We start from the raw sequence: 17576 nt of genomic DNA, 5'->3' as shown, positions 1-17576 counted from the left end.
CAGCTGAACATGATGAGGGGGCTGCACAAGGTGGTCTGACAGAGCCCAGGAGCCATACCTCAAAGAACTGCTTTATTGATACTGCGAGGCTGGGCTTGGCTGCCCACTCAAGTGGTCCTGTAGAAAATACTTGGGAGCTGTGGCCCTTCTGGCCCAGAAGCAGCCATAGCCACAGCAGAGGGGGTCGGAAATCTTCACAGGAACAGAGTCTTTCTGAGGGTGCACAGGGAATTGCAGCCCTGCACTGGCTGGACCCCCAGAACGTTTTTGGCAAATCCTTGCCTTGGCTCAGGGCTCTTGGCAACCAGTATCAGGCATAGGGGTTGGCCCAGGGGCTGTGGCACCAGTGTCCCTGTAGCCACTTGCTTGGGGTTATCTGCTGAGGTACAGTCTTACCTCAGATGGCCTGGGCTGGCTGATGGTTCAGAGGCCCCATGCCTGGCATAGTGGTTGTCTGGAGTTGGAACCAGGTAGCAAGAGTCCCGGGTAGTGTTGGCGACAAATAGCAGAAGGCTGTGGAAACCCCCAAGGCCTTCTTCCCTCTCCTCAGAGCAGTCAGACGCCCTGGAGTAGCCGAGAGGTGTCAGGGGGAGCTTGGGAGAGGAGGTGCTACACTCAAGGTGGTCTGGAGTTACAGCTTCGGGGGAGCTGCCTCGAAGGTGATCAGGCTGGATTCTGGGGCAACCCCCTTTCCTGGGAGCGTGGGGGCCTTGTCTGAGGGTAGCGGGCTATCCACCTTGGCCCCTGCCTCCTCTTCATCGTCGTCCATGCTTGGCCAGACGGACTGGTCCTCCACTCTCTTCAGCCGCTCGTTGAGGGCCTTTAGGGCCAGTTGCCTGGAGCCAGAGGAGATATGACAAGTCACTTTGGGTTTGGACTTGGCTCATGCCCTATAATCTTCCCCCATGAAGCTGACTCTCCCTACCACCCAAACTTCTCTCAGAATCCTATGTATTTCCCTTCACCATGAAGGGCCCAGGGCTCCCCAGGGACTGGATAGGGCCCACCCTGGCATCGGAATGAGGACCCAAAGGCTATATAGAGCCTTCCCTTCATAGTCCTGACACCTCCAGGCTAAGAAGGCCAGCAGGGTGTCTGCCAGACTGCCCACCAGGCCAGCCGCAGGAATGATTCTGAGGGTGGGGCCTAAGCATGGGCAGAGCTGGTACCCCAAGGAAGATGGGTAGAAGGGTAAGTCCCTTGGATGTGGGCACTGGTATCACATCCAAGGAGAGGGTTATTACTTTTCTCTCCTTGTTAGGTGTGTTTTGAGTCTCCTGGCAAGGGTCTGAGGGGAATGCTGGAACTCAAGCACCTATCTTGGATCTCAATCTGGGAAGCAGGGCCAACTTGGGTCAGCCCATCCCTCCTAACTGACTTCAATGTTCTCCTTCCCAGAAGAATCCCCACAGCCACCAGGACCTGTGTTAGAGCAGGGACACACCAAGTTCCTACAGGAAGAGAGGGAGGAACAGCTTATGTGTGTAGGACACAGGCCAGAGCCTACTGGTTCCACTGGATAAACCCTTTTGGACCTCACTTTGGGGGTAGGTGGGAAAGTTGACTGGAAGGTGTACATGTGCACTTGGGACCCTAGTCTATCCAGGAGGTGGAACACCCATGCTGCCAGCTAATAATACTTCCAATAGTGGTCACTGTGGAAGCCTGATGCCTTAACCTGTCTGTACTCCAAGTATGGGGGACGGCCTGTAATAGCCTTCCAAGTTCCAACAGAGAAGCTAAACCTCCAACATGCCAGGGAACATGACAGGAAAGGCAACAAGAATATGGCACAGAAAACCCTAGCCCAGTTCCACCCTGTGCTCCAGCCTGACACATGGCAGATTGGCATAGACAGGACAGTTCCCTGTGCTTCCCAGGCTCCCATCCTGGAGACAGCCTTGTCAATTCTGTCTAAAGCCTGCTAAAATAGAGAGGTAGTGGCATACTAATCACTTCCTCACAAGGGTCAAAGATAGGAAACCCTGCCTCCCAGTACTAGTAGCCCTTTGGGTTTGGGAGTGGCATGCTGCCAGATGCCCAACTGGTTGGAGTAACAACCACAAGACTATGCCAAGAACCTAGCTCCTGACAGCCTTCCTTACCCCAGCTTGCCATTTTCTTGGGCCTGAGCAGAGGTGCTTTGAATCTCCAGCCAACCCTAACAAATCCAAGACTTCTCACTAAAGGAGGAGTCACCACTGGGCCCTGGCCCCACCTGCAGAGCTCTGGGGACAGCTCAGTTTCTACTAGGTCCAGCCCTCTTGGTCCCACCTCCGCCACTGGATAAAGTGAAGACAGACCTCAGTCTTTAGAATTCATCAGCCACAGAGACACAAACCATAGGGCCCACAGTCATGCCCCGCAGCATGCTTTGTTTACTTTTCAACACCCACCACCTTAGGCCATAGTAATCGGTGGCCCTTCCCCAGGTGGAAACTCCTTCAAGAAAGGGGTGTGTCCCACGCTCATTGCTACAGCCCCAGTGGAGAGTAAGCACAGGGATAACCTTTCAGGTGAATTCATAAAGCTGCCTGCCAAGAATCCATTTCACAGGTGAGCAAAAGTAGAAGCCTTTGACAAACACAGAAAGTAGGAACAGAGCCTGCTGTAGATTTCACTATTAAAGTAACTACCTCAAAAAAAAAAAAAAAACCTTCAAAAATAATGTTGGAAATGGAGCTGTGACAACTCTGGTGAGTCTATAGACCTAGGAGAGAGAGAACTGGATTAAAAAAGATCTGCCCTGCCCTGGACAAGATGCATTCAGTGAATAATTCCGCTGGGACTGCAGATGGTGCAGATGGCTTGGTTTACAGATAATGAAGGATGCCTCCACTCCCTGGTGGTCAGCAGGCTCCCGTAGTGGGTCACATGGCCCGTCCCCTGGGTGTGGTGACACATACATGCTGGAAGGACGGGATGGTAAATCTAGTAATACCCCAAGGTTCCCCCTCAATAAGTAAGTGGCAGAGAAGCACAGCATCTGAATTAAGACCCAGGAAGAGGATATGGTTCAGCATTTTGAAACTGGGGTGGCCCAGACCGCCTCGTAAGGAAGTTCTCCTTGTCTGTCCCTCCCTCACTGGGGAAATAGGACAAGCAGGTTGTTTCTGGCTCCCACAGGACCAGTGTCTAGGATTCCAAGAGTCTGAGACAAGGCCAGGATTATGTGCACCTGACCCTCCATTAACCCCTCACACAGTACCAAAGGAAACCGGACATTTCTTAGAACTTGTTAAGCGGCCTGGGTGGTGAGAAAGGCAAATTGCACTCCTTCATGTTGGAAAGCACTACTGGAGCCCAGCACCTAGTTGCTGAGGTTCTCAAAGCCACAAACTGGATTTTATCTCCTCAGTCTGTCCCAACACCTGACCCTTGGCTGCCAGCCAACACAGCAAGCACAACAGATGGAACGGGACTTGATCAATAAAAACTCTCCTAGCTCAATAAGGTTTTGGAAGACTCCACAGTACCTTCTCCGCTCCGCATCCTGAGGGTCTGTGCCTGGGAGGCTGATGGTGATGGAAGATGGGGCACCTACATCATAGCGCTTCACTGTCTTCTGGCATATCTTTACCTTCACCAGGAGGCCGTGCACCAAGTTCGCCAGCAGCCCCACCACAGGCTGCAGGATCTCAGGGAAGAAGGTGGCAAAAGCAAAGTGGTCAGCCATGTCCCCTCGGCCTCGGCTATGGCGCTGGTAGAAGCGGAGATACACCCAACCGGAGAGCAGCCCAAAGCCATAGGAGGCCAGTGCTGGGCTCTGGAGCAGCGTGGCCAGCCGCAACAGCAGCAGCAGCCCCAGCAGCAGCATGGGCACCACGCTGACGCGCACCTGCGGCACACGCAGGACCACGCAGTCCCCCATGGTTTGCTTGAGTGCCACCAGGACGCCACCTAGGAAGCCCAGGGCTCCGTGGATGCGGATAGTGAAAAGGTAGACCAAGTTGAAGGAAGCCATGTAGGTGAGGAGGTAGGCAAAGGCCCCCAGCAGCCCCACAGACACGTTCACCACTGAGAAGAAGATAAGCAGCTCCAAGGCTCCCCAGAGGGGCTCCAGCAAACGTCCAGCCACCACCACTGTGGCCAGGCTGATGGCCACATCCCACACGTGCTGTTCCATCAGCCCATGGGTGGCCAGGGTCCAGATCCAGAAATTGGGCGGAAAGAGGTAGCCTGGGGTGACCGCCAGGCAGCCCGTGTCCACGGCGAAGGACAGCAGGTAGAGGAAGAGTACTGCCGCGCACAGGGTCTTCACCACCACGCTGGCGCTGGCCAGGATGGCCCCCAAGTGCTGGCGGGCGCCCGGTAGGGCGCGCTGCATCTTCCCGAAGGGCGTCGGCCTGAGAGAAGGATTTAGTGTGTTAGGGGGGCCTCCCCGGGGCCTCGTCCCAGTCCGGCCCCGACGGGAGGCCCGGGCCCGGCCTAGTCACTGGCCTATGGCCCCGGTGAAGACTCCACTTCTTGTCGCGTCGGCTCCGGTCCCAAACGGCCGAGCTGGGTCAGGTAGCAGGCCCGGGGCCTAGGCCCCTCGCCGGGGACCTGAGGGAAGGCCCTGGGAGGCTTCGGCACGTCTCCTTGCCGGCCTGCCTGCCCTGTGGGCCCCGCGCCAAGCTGACCGGGCTGGCGTTGATCTCAGGGCTCGGCCTATTCCATCCACTCCGGGGCCCTACGGTCTGCGCGGGACCGGAGCCTTGTTCTGGGCCCCAGTCAAGCCTCGTCAGCTCCGGCTCGGCCTCGGTCTTGACTGCGACCGTACCTCCTCCCTTCCCAGGCGCCGACAAACAGCGGTGCTGCGCCTGCGCGCCCGGGCAGCGGCGGGATGCCCTTCCGGCTCCGCAGCATGCTGGGACACGGAGTCCTCGGCCGAAGACGGGGACGAGCGGAAATCAGGGTTCTGCGTAAAACTACAAGTTCCAGGAAGCTGTGCGCCGGTTGGTAAGAGGAGGGGGTGCTGGGCAGTAGTAGTTCGCCGGACTGTTTCCGTTGGTTGTCAGGAGGTGGATAAGAGTGAACTGGCTTCGCTAACCTCGGGAAAGCTGCGGGTACCCGCACGGCAGCACGACTGCAGACACACCCTTGCTGAATTTCCTGGGAACAGTGACTCCGTGCATGTGCTTCTGAGTACATCTGAGTGTGTCCTTGTGGACAGGTGTGTAGGTAAGAATGTAGGTGGTCTTGGCGTGCGTACCAGTGTTCGGAAACTCCCGAAACTTCCGCAGTCCGGTGTGTGCCTGACCCAGGTTGTATGGGTGTCTGGGACCTGACCCGGATTGGAATTCTTGCTCTGCCATTTGGCGGCTCTGTGACACTGGCCAAGTTCCTCAGTTTCATGGACCGTAAAACGGAGATGATGACAGGACCTACTACGGTGAAGGTTCAAGGGGACTGTGGTGTAAAATGCCAGTCCATCCTGGGTGCTCAGTGAGTGTGTTGCCCAGGCTAACCTTGTTACATATGTGGTGGAGCTGCGACTCGAACTCAGGTCTCCTGCCCCCAAAGGGGCAAGGCTGGGCTGCTTTTAGTGACTCTCTTCCCCACCCCGACTCTCTGGCCCTGAGGAGAGACAGAGGTGGGCCAGGGTGTCCCTGGGCCCCCACTTTACTGCAGCGGTAGCTTCCTGCAGTTTGTTCTGGGCAAAGTGATTTTTTGGTGTATTGAGTTACGTTTTAAAAATGTGCATGTAATTGGAATAATTCTAGGACAAAGCACATTTATAAAGCGCAGAATCCCTTCCTTTCAACCACCGATCTCAGTACAACTGCCGATGTGCACATAGCCTTCCAGGTTACAAAGGGTGTTGATGTGACACCCTTTTCTTTGTCTGGGTCTGGGTTCTCACTGGATGCCACCTAGGGTAGAGTTGCCAGATTTAGGAAATCAAAATACAGGGTGTTCAGTTCAGATAAATGAATAATTTTTTAGTGTAGGCATGTCCCCAGTCTTTTTAGTATAGTACAGTATTGGAAACATACTAAAAAACATTCATTGCTTATCTGAAATTCAAATTTGACTAGATGTTCTACATTTTATCTAGCAACCCTACCCCAGGCCCCGGGGGCTGTTGCAGGGCATGGAGCTCTCTCAAAGGTTACTAGTTAGGCATTGCTCTGTGGCCAACCCACGGAGGGGAATGAGGAAGGGTGTCCTTGCTAAGGCCTAGGATGTGCTTCTCTATTTATTTAGTGTCTGAGGCCCTCCAGCCACAGGTCACCTCCTCTCTGAAACCTTTGCTGATTTCTTGCCCTTCTCACCAGGGGTGGGGGAGAAGATTTCTCCTCAGTCTCAGTTTGTTTATCTGCAGTATGCAGATAAACTAGTACCCAACTCTAAGGTGGTAAGCTAGCTGCCCACCCGGTGAGTGCAAAAGTATGCATCATGAGAGAGTGAGCATCAGCAGTCCTGGGAAACCTCTGCGCTGGTGGTTACTAGTTTCTCTCCTTGAAAAGAACATGAAGGGTCACATGGACTAGGATTGATTATTAAGAGAGTTGGGATTAAAATGAACAAGAGCATAGGGCAGGCAGAGGGAGGTCTGAGAGGATTCACCGAAATGGACTCAGTCTTGGGTTCCAGCATGAGCAGTGGTGGTCAAGGAGAGCACTGGGCCTTGAGCCTCCCTTGGGCTGGAAAGGAGCCATGGTCATGCTTGTTGGTGGGCCAGACCCTGGCCTCCTCCGGACAGCAGGATGGGGCCCTCAAGCACCGGGTCCAGGACTTGGGCCTGGTACTAACTCATCGCTCTAAGTGGATGACCTGCCCACTAGGCCCTGGTGGTTTGACTTGATGTCTAGACGCCTGCCTAAACGCGAATCTCATCTGTCTTCTTTCTTTCACCGTCCTGGCCTTTAAGGACAGCTTTTCTCAGAGGCTTTTGAGATTATATGGGACAAAGGATGTCAAGGATCTCTCACTTCGGAAGCCCAGGAGGCATTATGCCCTATATCCACTGGGTACCTGGGTTGCAATGGCCTTCAGTCCCAGCTGAGTGGTAGGTGGGACTTTGAAGTCATGGCCACCTGTCTTCAAGCTACCCAATCCCCACCCTGAGGCAGACACAGTGGATGGGAACCATTTGAAGTGAAAATATGAACATTATTTAATAACTGATCTTCTGTAATAAACCATTTGAAAATATTTTACAAGGAATCACACACACGATATTTTACAAAGTTTCTTGACTTTTTTGTCACTGTTGTTTTTCTGACTTGTCTGTACAAAATAGAACAACAACCAAAAAAAAGGGCAGAGAAGAGGAAATGGCCCCCCAGTCCCCCACAGATCCCCCGAGCCCGAGGTGAGGGGGCAGCCAGGTCGGGTGGGTGATGAGAAGGATCAGACCCAGCTGGGGGTTGGACAACTACCTGATGGGGATTGTTTGTCTGTTTTCCTGTTTCTTAAACTTAAAATATATATTTTTCTATATATGTTTGATTCTTTTTTATTTTTATATTCTCCGTTGAGCACCTGACTACACTACAGTTACACACACGCCCCCGCAAGACATGGCTGGCATCTAGGCTGGGTGTACAGCACGGGTGCCCACCCTGGCACCAGCAGCGGGCATGGACCATACACACACACTGAGAAAGCGACAAGCAACATGACATTAATTAATGGAGCCATTAATTAATGCATCACCCTCCCCCCTCCTCCCAGTCCATCTAAACCTCATGGCCACGTCCCCCTGCCCTCCGTCCCCCACTTGCCCCCAGGCTGGGATGCCTTTGGGGGAAATGATCAGAATGAATGGTGTGAAGTCATGTGCCTGGGCCCAGCCTGTGTGTGTGCAGAGTGTGTACATGTGTGTATGTGTGTACAAGTGTGTGTTCAGCAGGGAGGGGCAGGTTGCCCCCCCCCAGTTGGGGGCAGGGAATGTGTGTGTGTGTGTGTGTGAGAGAGAGAGAGATATGGAGTGTGAGTGTGAAGAAACAGGGAATGGGCACGGGCCTGAGTGTGTAAGGGCCAGATTGGGGGTGGGATGGCCCAGCCAGGAGTGATCATGTCACTCTGGCTAAGGCAAAGGGCAACGTCTGGTGCAGGCAGTGGCATGTGGTCCCGCTGGGGGCCTGACACTAGTGCGAAATGGTTACAATGAGCACCTGGCGGGGTGAGGGACATATCCGGGATACTGGCGGCTAGGGTGGGACAGGGGTTGTCATCCCCTGCCCCAGCATTTGGCACTGTTTGACATTCAGCTTTAGAGACAGAGGACCAGCTGGGCTGCAGGTCAGATTAGAGGCGGGCGGTGAGCAGGAGATGAAGTGTGCATGTGCCAACCCTCCCACCAACCCCTTGCCCTGTGTAAGGCTTTGTGAGCCCCCACCCCCACCCTACCCCATGGTGTGTGTGTATGTGTGTTTGTGTGTGTGTGTCCTCCTTGGTGTGTCTAATGTGAGTCCAATTTCTGCCCTCAGGGCTCCAGGTGTGTATGGGGTTGTGTCTGAGCCAGTGTCACTGTCACTGGCCTGTCACCTGCAGGGCTGAAGGAAGGTGGGAGGTGGCTGTAGGCCTGAAAGGGGCAGGAGCCCATTGTGGGGCTGCCTCAGGACTTCTCTCCTGCTAGGGACTTAAGCTGGGATGCACAGGCCTCAAACTGCCCACCTCAACTTCATTATTCCCAGGGAATCCAGATTTGGTCCTGGGCGGGGCCTAAGGGCCAGGTTAGAGGAGTCCAGCTGGGGCAGAGCCTAGGTCTCCCGCACAAAGGGAGCCTTGGGGCAGGGTGGGCAGTGGAGGAGGCCTGGTTTGGCACCAGTACTGTGGCTTCCCTGTCCCAGCCCTCAGGGGTGGGTGAGTCCGGTGGGAATAAGGGGTCTGGGGTCACTCTGACAGTTCAGCGGCGATGTGGCTTGGGGGCCAAAGACCTGCGGAACCCTCCTTTGGGACCGCCACCCCCCCCCCCCCCTCCAAGGCTCAGACTCTTGGGCCTGGCCACTCAGGTCCTTCAGTGAGGGAGGAGGCGAGGCTCTAAGGCGGGGTGTGTGGGACAGCGGAGCAGGGGAGAGGCGGGGAGGCCTGGGGAGGGGTAGGAGGGGGGCGCTCAGACGCGGCGCGAGGCGTGGGCGTGGACTTGGGGCTGCGGCCGGGGGGGCAGGCCCAGGAGGAGCAGCAGCTGCAGGGAGACCAGGACGCCCAGCGACGGCGGGAAGGAAGCTCCGCGGCCACAGTCTGAGGTATCTTCCTGCGGGAAGAGGCAAGGAGCGGGTTGGCCCGGGCGGCCCGGGGAGGGGAGGGGAGCCTCAAGTCAAGTGCGCCGCCCCCTCCTCACCGTCGCGTTGTAGTCAAAGCAGATGTGCGGGCCTCTGCGGTATCGCGGTCTCTGCACCAGTTCACACTGCTCCGGGCCGTCCGCTGGGCATGGGTGGGGAGTCAAGGAGGCGGCAGGGCACGGAGGAGCGCGCGGGGCAGGAGGGGGCGCGCGGGCGGCGGGGAACGGCGGGGGCAGGATACAGTGTGTCTCTTTCTGCAGCAGCCGGCCAGCCTCACACTGGCTGCACAGCGGCTTCTCGGCCACCACGAAGAGAAGGTTGGTGTTGGTCAGTCTCTGCGCGTGGAACAGCCTGGAGGCAGCACGGGAAGGAGGGGCGTTGGGACTCGCCCCGCCCCTCCCCTCCCCGCTGCAGCCCCGGCTCCGCCCCGGGCCGCGCCCACCCGTCCGGTCCCGCCCGGTCCTCCGGTCCCGCACCCCGCGGGCACCTGGAGCAGTTTCCGCAGTCGATGATGGCGTTGTAGGAGGCGTTCACCGACCCGAAGTAGTACTGGGTCTGTTTCATGACGCAGCTGCTCTCGCGCGCCTCGGGGCTCCCCTCGGCCTCCGCGGGGTCTGCGAGGGCCCAGAGCGCTTCAGCCCCACCCATACGCCCTGGCCGGCTCTCGGGCCTCGGCCTCGCTCAGCCGTAAGCCCCGCCCTCCCTTTGGGGTGGGTCTGAGCTTAGACTGGGGGGAGGGGGTTCGAGGAGGGGCTTCCAAAGCCCTACCTACCTGCCTGGAACCAGCTATGATAGATGAGGCCGTAGAGAAGCTGCTGGAACAAGGACCTGCAGGGCGTGGATCACTGAGTGGGAGTGGTCACCAGAGACCAGTGCCCTGCCGCACCACCTCTCTTGAGCCCTCCTGCCCAGAGAGCACGGTCCCTCCGCCCCCTCCCCCCTGGGACTCACCAGGCGGCAGCCGAGGTCCACCAGGCCAGGTTAAGGAAGTCTGCAATGGTGGGCTGCGGTGGAGAGAGGGGCATGGGCTGCCACGGCTGTCCCTGGACCCGGGTCTCCCCCGCATTCTCTCGTCAGAGGTGGAGCATCATCTGTGGGCAGGTCTCCCAGGCCCCCCCGCCCCCGCCAGGCATCACTGGGGCTCACCACAAAGACGCCCCGGGGTGCAGCACCCAGGTTGCCCGGCGGCTGGGGGGCGCAGGCTGCCTGATAGTCGTAGGACTCTTTGCGGGTGTAGAAGGAGTTATTGTAGAGTGCCAGCATCAGGTTGGCATCCACCTCACTGAAGAACCTGCCCACCTGGGAATGCCAGGAGGGAGTGGTAGTCACAGGGCTGGCAGTGCCACACCCCCAGAAGGCTCAAACCCTGGCCCCCCTCCTTCCTCCCTCTTCTCGACCCTCACCTGGTCCCACTGATGATTCTGGTTTGACAGCACCAGGAATCCCCCATCATCAATGAGGACACAGAGAAGGTCCTGAGAGGTAGGGAAGGGGGAGGAAGATGGAGAGGGGCCCAGGCCCAGACCTTCCTCCCCAGACCCTGGCAGTTGGGTGGTTGGGTCGAAGTGGCACAGTTCTGGTAAGCCTGTGAAGTCGGGGTGGGATGTTGAGACCCCCCCCGCCCCCACCAGGCCAAGGGATGGGCTAGGAGTCGCAGTTGGGACAAGGAAGTCTGGGATTCAGGTAAGCTAGGGTTCAGGGCACACGTACCTCATTGTTAACCTCGCAGTCCATCTCACAGTGGCTGTTGGGGCCACACTGCTGGGCAGAGAGCAAGGACCATAAGGTGCCTGCCATTTCCCCCCCTCCCATCACACTTTCGTACTTCTGGGTCCCCAGGCCATCTGCAACAGCCACTGCCTCCCCATAAGGCACAGGAACCACTCTGAGTGGTAGGGGTTCCTGGGGGGACTCGGTACTGCTGGGCTTACTGCCCCCACCCCGGCCCAGGTACCTTCTGAGGCTGGTCCTGGTGGGTACGGTTGCTGGCTAGCACCTTGAACTTCTCAGCCCAGGCCTCTAGGTCCAGCTTAACACCTACCACTATAGAGGACAGCAAGGGGCCATCAATGCCCACCTGCCTGGGCAGCACCCTGCCCATCGTCTCTTTCCCCACCTCCGCCCCAGGCATTCACCTGCTGGCCTCAGTGTGTGTCCGCCCAGGCTTAGCTCCACAGCCGTGCTGACGAGGATGCCCACCGTGTCATTCTCCAGCTCCAGTGGCCTTAACAGGGCTGGAGGTAGGGTGGGGAAGTCAGGAGTAGGGGCTGGTGGCCACACTGACCGCTCTGTACTGGGCCTGTGGACCCAGGAGCCCAAGCCAAGCACCCAGTACCCAAGGTAGTGCTGGCACAGCCTAGCTCTGTCTTCTCATCACTCCCAGTCTCGGCTAGCCTCATGTTTGAGAGGGGCCTCAGAGAGCAGAGCCCAGCCCTGGCCGAGCAGACAGGGAAGCCTCAACTTCCCACCTGCTGGGCACCTGGGAGGACACTCACCATCCTGGTGTGGGGGTTTGAAGACATAGCCGTGGTTGTCCAGGCTACGGCGGTAGAAGCTGGCATTGAAGGGCTCCGGGTTCTCCGTCCAGTCCTCAGCTGCTCTGGTTATCCGAGACAGAGGTTGGTGGAAAGGGGGGTGGGGTGGGGGACAGTGTCTCAGCAGGTGCAAAGAGGCCTATGGGCAGCAGGACAGAGGCAGGGTCCCGGGCGGGGGCAGGGTGTCGGGTGGCAGCGTAGGTCACTTACTTGTTGGGGAATACGCGGGTGATGCCGCCGTCCGTGGCAGCAAACACGGCCAGAAGGCTGTACCTGGGGGGCAGCAGGGAGGTGAGTCACAGGCCCGCCTTCTTCAGGGCAGGGCCAGGGCCTCTGGGCCCATCCCAGCCTCCTGCCCCCACAGGCTGGGTGGTGCCTACGTGTTGAGGTCCTGGTCCCGCCACGCGCGCTCCACCAGCTGCTGTGTGATGCCCGTGTCCAAGATCAGGTTGTGCAGAAGGAAGTTGTTGCCTGCAACGGGAAGGTAGGGGTGGAGGGGGTGGCTTCTTGTGGCTTCCTGCCCCCTCTCCCCCACACACCCAAGGCTCCAGTAGGAGCCTTCCCCACTGCCTGGCCCAGGCCCTGCCCTGGGCTTGGGTCTGCATCACACCTGCCCGGTCTCTGGCTTCTTTCGGGCTGCCCCCTTGGGGTCTGGGCATTGCCCAGACCCGGCGGCCCCACCAGGCACTCACACTGCTTGGAGTCTGGAGTCACTTTCTCCATGAGCTCAATGAAGTTTTTCAGGAACTCGGTGTTGTTGTCTGAGGCATTCAGGTCCTTGCAATACTCTCTGGGGGTGGGGAGGGGCAAGAAGAGTGGGCTTGGGGGGCTGGACAGAGCAGTAGGGTTGAGGCTTCCCAACAGGCCCGCCTGGCCATTGGCTGAGAAGCCCGGGCCTCAGCGGGGCATGGGTATTCCTACAGGCTACGTGCCTGGCAGGCTGCCACGTCTGAGTAGAGACAGAGCTGACACCAAGAAGGATGGTCCGCGTCCTCCAACCTGGCAGATTCTCCCTCCTGGGGATAGCCCTGCGGAGCCTCCCACCCCTCCTGTGTAGCTGGACCCAGATGGCCCCCGGGGGAGGCCCCAGGGAAGGCCCCCCGGCCGGCTCGTCCCCCTGTACGCTGTAGTGTTCCCGAGGGCACAAGGTGGGTGGGCAAGTGCCAGCACTGCCTTAGCCTGAGTGTGAGCCCTCAGCCTGCCGCTTCCCGGCCTGGCACCTCTGGACAACTCACTTAAGCTCCCCAAGCCTCAGATTTTTCCATCATACCACAGAGGGTGTCAGGAAGTCAGTGGGAATGCGTGGGGCCTCCGACTGGTGATTCCTTCTGCCCAGGATGCTCTTCCCCCAGAGGTGGACAGGCGAAACCCCTCACTTCCTCAAGGCCCTCGCTGGGCTCAGCCTCTGGGTCCAGACAACGTGGGAGCTTTGGGGGCACGGGAGGCCTGCTTAGGGCTCTGCTCCCCAGAAAGTCTGGTAGATGGAGCTTTCGCTTCTGCCCAATCGCTCATTCACACCCCTGCCACCAGAGACCTCCCCCACTGGCCTGGATGCAGGCAGCTTTGGGAGTTTTTTGAAATGTGCTGCTTCCCTAGGCTGTGCCCACGGTTTGCTGAGGGCACCTGGTTCGGGGTCTCAGTCCCCACTTGCTCTCTGGCCCCGATGGCCTTTGTGCAGTGCGCAGCCTGTACTTCTGTGGTAGGGGGCACGGCTGACACATCCAGAGTGACACCCGTAGGTTGTGCTTCAGCTACAACTCCCCTGCAGCCCCTCCCCCCTCCCCAACAATATGTACATTTACAGCTGTGGATTACTTCATTTGCTCACCCAGCACATATTTATTGAGTTCTCCCAAGCCAAAGATACAGAAGTGACAAAAACAAACCCAGTCCCCTCTCTCAGGGTCACGTGGGCCACCCAGGCCTTTTCACTCATTCCCACCATCACTCATGCCCACAGCCCACCCCACAGTACATTCAGACTCTTACAAATGTACACAATTACTCACAAATACAAACACACATCTACAGAGAGTCAAGAGAAATTGGTGGGTGCATGCACACACGTGCACACACATGGAGGTTAGGAGTGTCCAGAGCCCCCGGGTGGTGCCTGAGAGTGCCCATGGGTCCAGAGCCAGGTCACGGGGGAGGGCTTCACCACAGGGCGGGGGGGCTGTTGGTCTCCTCACTTGTGGGCCAACAGGCAGAGGGTGGGCACCCAAGGATGTGCGTGTGCATGCTGAGTGTGCACTTCAGGGATGGTCCAGGGCGCTGGGCCCTGATCCCTCACTTGCCAGAGCAGCTCTTCGAAGCCCTTGTACTCCCCACCTCCCCCAGTCCCCTGTGAGCCACCACCCCTAAATTCAGCACTGCCGACGGGGGCTCTGGCTGGCTCATCCCCAGACCCACACAAACACTGACTGACACAGGACAAGGCTGGGGTGCAGGGTGGGGGGTGGGGAGGGCGCCACAAACCAGAGCAGCAGCTGCCCAGGGAGGGGTGTGCTGCGGACAGCCTGCCCAGGGCAGAAAGGGTCCTTCCTGGTGGCCTGGGAGGGCAGGGAAGATTGGCAGAGTCTGGAGCCCTCCCACCCCAGGCCTGGTGGGGGCTGGAGCTGTGGGCGGCTGGCCACTGCTGCCTGGTGGGGCGGCATGGCCCGGGTATGCACAGGGCCGCACATACAGGGCTATGCACGGGGCGGGGAGACACCGCACAGGACACACACATACACACACACACACACGCACACGTGTGCGCGTGCGCACACAGAGCTCCAGGCAGCCGTGCAGGAGGCAGGGCCGGGGCGGTTTGGGTTGGGGTTGGGGAGGACACCTCAGCAAGGCCACACGCAAGCTACCTGGGAGCAATGAAAACATGTCCTTCAGACTCAAAGCTGCTGGGGAGCAGGAACTCAAAATCTGCAACAGAAACGGGGGGTTATCCGGCGGGGGCTGGGGAGGCAGGAGGCCGGGGGGCTCAGAGCTGACGGGGCTGGAGGGACAGGGAAGAGGGTGGCTTGAGGGAGGGGGGAGACACCAGCAAAGAGGGAACCCGCCACTTCCACGTTCAAGTTCGAGCCAGAGAGAAGGGGCGGGCGGGGAGGGGGTGGAGGGCCTGTGGTGACTCTGGCATCGCGGGAGGAGGGCAGTTATAGCCAATATGTTGCCCAGGCCCGGTCCTCTGTGGGCAGTGAGTCCCGTGGCGTGGCTGTATGTGCTTCCATACGGCTGTATAGCACATATACACGGACATACACACACACATATATATACACACACTGCTATATATATGCATGGTCTGGGGGAGGCGCCGGTCTCGCTCTTATCACGTCCGTAATGGAAAACACCGCATGCTGAGCTTCCTTTGCCTCCAAAGAGACTTTGAGGAAGGGAATTGGCTTTTGGCTGCAGATTTTTATCTCTCTTTCTTTGCTGCAGCTGTTTGCATTTTTGGTAGGTCTTACTTTTGTTCTGTGTCAGGCATCAACATGGCCAAACCGAGGGGATTTCTCACGGGCAGAGACAGTCCAACCAGAGACGGTGTGGGCAGCTGGGGCTGGGCTGCAGTGCATTGTGGGGGTCCCGCAGTCCTTCCTGGGCTGGGAGGCTGGGTGAGGGCAGAGGGAGAAGAATGGGCCTCCACCCTTCCTAGGACCTGCCTGGGTTCAGAGCAGCCCAAGAGGAATGCTGGGGCTCCAGAGGAGCTGTGGGGTGCTCTTGAGGGATCCTGTGCACATGTTTGAGAGAGAACACATACGTACATGGGAGAGGATGTGTGTTTGCATGAGCGTGTATGTGTACGAGTGTCTCTGTGTGGCTTTGTGAGTGAATCTGGGGTTTCTCTGGGGCCTCTCCCTGCCAGGCTGGATCAGCCACCTGGCTGGTCTGCATCTTGGAGGCATGCCCCTGCCCCTTGGCCTGTTGCACTCTGGGCAGCCCACCTTCCAATCCTGTCTTCACCAAGGTTCCAATCTCTTTGTCACTGTAGGGCTTTATTTTTGCAGAAGAGGGGTCTTCTCTGTTTCCAGATACTCCCACAATGCACTGCAAGATTCCGGGAGGTGGACCTGTGGTGCCTGGAGGGGCTGGGCAGTCACTGGTTGGACTGTTGCTTTCTGATGGGACTGTGAGGTAGGGTTTGGACACAGGCCGACAGGGAGCGGGGGTAGGGGAGGGGAAGGAGGAGAAAGAAAAAGGATGTAGGGAGACTAGGCTATAGTTGTCATTGTTACCAGAGCCCTGCATTTTTGGGGACACTGGGAGGGATGTGGAAGGAGGAGAAAAGACAACTCAAGCCAGTGGGAGTAGGACCTGTCCCCCACCCCGACCCAGGCCACGGGGACCAGCTCTATCCCTTTTGCTGGACTAGGCTGGACAGGGCCCCTTGGGCTTCTTGGGGAGCCCTGGCTTCCAGGCCATCCCCTCTTGGCTCTCTGTGCCCATCTGCCCCGGCACTCCCTGGGAGGGGTGTCTCTGTGCACTGATGGTAGAGACCCTCGCATGTTTCTCTCTCTCGCTCCCCTTATTCTCCACCCAAGTCTGGGAGTTCATTGCCTACCTTTCTCCGGAGTCTTTGGCTTGGATTATGTCTAAGTGCCAGAACCTTTTTCTTCACTCCCAGACTGATTCCCTCCAACCTGTTTCGCTGGCCCTTGGGGTCCAGACACATTTCCTTTCTTCCTGGCTAGGCTCACCATCCCCGAGTCTGCTTTTATTTCCCAGGGGAACACCTTCTTCATCGCTGACCACCTGCCCCAGCAGCAATGGGTACTACGGTTGGGCTGGGCCAGTGGGCTTTAGCAAAGTGGTAGGGGCAGCAGGGGACAGGGGTGACAGCACCTAGGCAGGTGCCCAGGATGGTTGGGTCTGCCTTGCTCTCCCAGTGGCGTGGCTGATGCCCTGTCCTGCCCATCTCAGAATCAGGGTGGGGGGCTTCCAGAACCTTCTGTCACCCCTTGGAGGGCTGTCAACGTTGGACCGACTGGCAGAGATCATAGCGGGGAGAACTATCCCAGAGGAAGCCTCAGGTGGCTGGGGCTTCCCTTTCCCATAGGCCTCTGATAAGCCCTGCTGAGGACTCCTCTAGCCCCTGTCTATCAGGCCCCCTGCCCTGCTGGGTGGGAGGTGGTGGAGAGGTATCCAGCCCACTGTTGAGTTGTCTTGGAGGGACAGAGAAGGTGGGGATGGGCAGGGACCTGCCCAGAGGGAGCAAGGAGAATGAAGAGGGGGGCCTGAGCTCTCAGAACACCCGGAGACCACCCTGCAGGCAGGGCCAGGAGCAGGGCCGCTGGCTGTAATAGGGGTTTAGGGATAAGGGAAAAGGCAAGAACTAGAGGAGCCAAGGGGATGCTGGGAGGGAGCCCTGGAGAGCAGGGGTTTGGCTGGTCCTGGGCAGGGAGGGGGGCAAGCAGGGGTGTGAGGGTGGGTGGGGTGGGGAGAGGAGAGTGCACTGGTTCTGAATATACTTGCCCTTCAGTTTGCTGATTGGCACTGGGACAGTCCACCAAGAGAGAAAGCGAGGAAAACAAAAACAACACAAACACAAAAACAAACGAAAAGGGGGAGGGAGAGGGGGGGCACAAACAATATTTTATTCAATGGCTGTTTGAATGAAAATATTGTGTCTCATCATCATACCGAAAGGAAACTTCTTGCAAAAAAACGACATGAGAGAGAAAGAGAGAGCGAGAAAACTCAAAGGAGATGAGCCCGGGTTGGCCAGGCAGGTGGGGGGCGCCCGGTGGGGCCGGAGCCCCAGCCTCCCTCCCAGTGACCTCGGGCAGTGGGCAGGTGGGGCCGCAGGCTCCGGAGGCCTCTCGGGGGA

The 17576-nt window shown here is 58.2% G+C and overlaps 2 protein-coding genes across 4 annotated transcripts in view; both read right to left on the bottom strand.

Annotated features, from left to right (window-relative positions):
• Nucleotides 1–51: 51 nt before the first annotated feature.
• TMEM115 (transmembrane protein 115) lies at nucleotides 52–4801 on the bottom strand. Its single transcript, XM_021686995.1, has 2 exons — nucleotides 3477–4801; nucleotides 52–836 (listed from the first exon to the last, which is right to left on the bottom strand). The coding sequence occupies exons 1-2, from the start codon at nucleotides 4325–4327 to the stop codon at nucleotides 632–634; spliced, it is 1056 nt and encodes a 351-aa protein (XP_021542670.1). The 5' UTR covers nucleotides 4328–4801; the 3' UTR covers nucleotides 52–631.
• Nucleotides 4802–8975: 4174 nt separating this feature from the next.
• The window catches only part of CACNA2D2 (calcium voltage-gated channel auxiliary subunit alpha2delta 2), a 114741-nt gene continuing 106140 nt past the window's right edge, over nucleotides 8976–17576 (bottom strand). The window contains exons 22-38 of one of the 3 annotated variants that reach the window (XM_021686992.1): nucleotides 17222–17242; nucleotides 14611–14671; nucleotides 12442–12539; nucleotides 12130–12220; nucleotides 11960–12022; nucleotides 11711–11814; nucleotides 11351–11449; nucleotides 11170–11258; nucleotides 10926–10973; nucleotides 10619–10690; nucleotides 10362–10514; nucleotides 10167–10219; nucleotides 9988–10043; nucleotides 9703–9829; nucleotides 9457–9566; nucleotides 9275–9357; nucleotides 8976–9187 (exon numbers count right to left, since the gene is read on the bottom strand). In XM_021686992.1, the coding sequence (XP_021542667.1) occupies nucleotides 9047–9187; nucleotides 9275–9357; nucleotides 9457–9566; nucleotides 9703–9829; nucleotides 9988–10043; nucleotides 10167–10219; nucleotides 10362–10514; nucleotides 10619–10690; nucleotides 10926–10973; nucleotides 11170–11258; nucleotides 11351–11449; nucleotides 11711–11814; nucleotides 11960–12022; nucleotides 12130–12220; nucleotides 12442–12539; nucleotides 14611–14671; nucleotides 17222–17242 (1469 nt within the window). In that variant the 3' untranslated portion in view covers nucleotides 8976–9046. Of the gene's footprint in view, nucleotides 9188–9274; nucleotides 9365–9456; nucleotides 9567–9702; nucleotides 9830–9987; nucleotides 10044–10166; nucleotides 10220–10361; nucleotides 10515–10618; nucleotides 10691–10925; nucleotides 10974–11169; nucleotides 11259–11350; nucleotides 11450–11710; nucleotides 11815–11959; nucleotides 12023–12129; nucleotides 12221–12441; nucleotides 12540–14610; nucleotides 14672–17221; nucleotides 17243–17576 lie in introns of all 3 variants that reach the window. The other 2 variants (XM_021686993.1, XM_021686994.1) reach the window with 2 other exon arrangements.

Source organism: Neomonachus schauinslandi, chromosome 1 (genome assembly GCF_002201575.2).
Source record: "Neomonachus schauinslandi chromosome 1, ASM220157v2, whole genome shotgun sequence".
Taxonomy (NCBI): Eukaryota; Metazoa; Chordata; class Mammalia; order Carnivora; family Phocidae; genus Neomonachus; species Neomonachus schauinslandi.
Note: the sequence above shows the minus strand (reverse complement) of the source record. Positions and strands in the feature narration are given on the sequence as shown.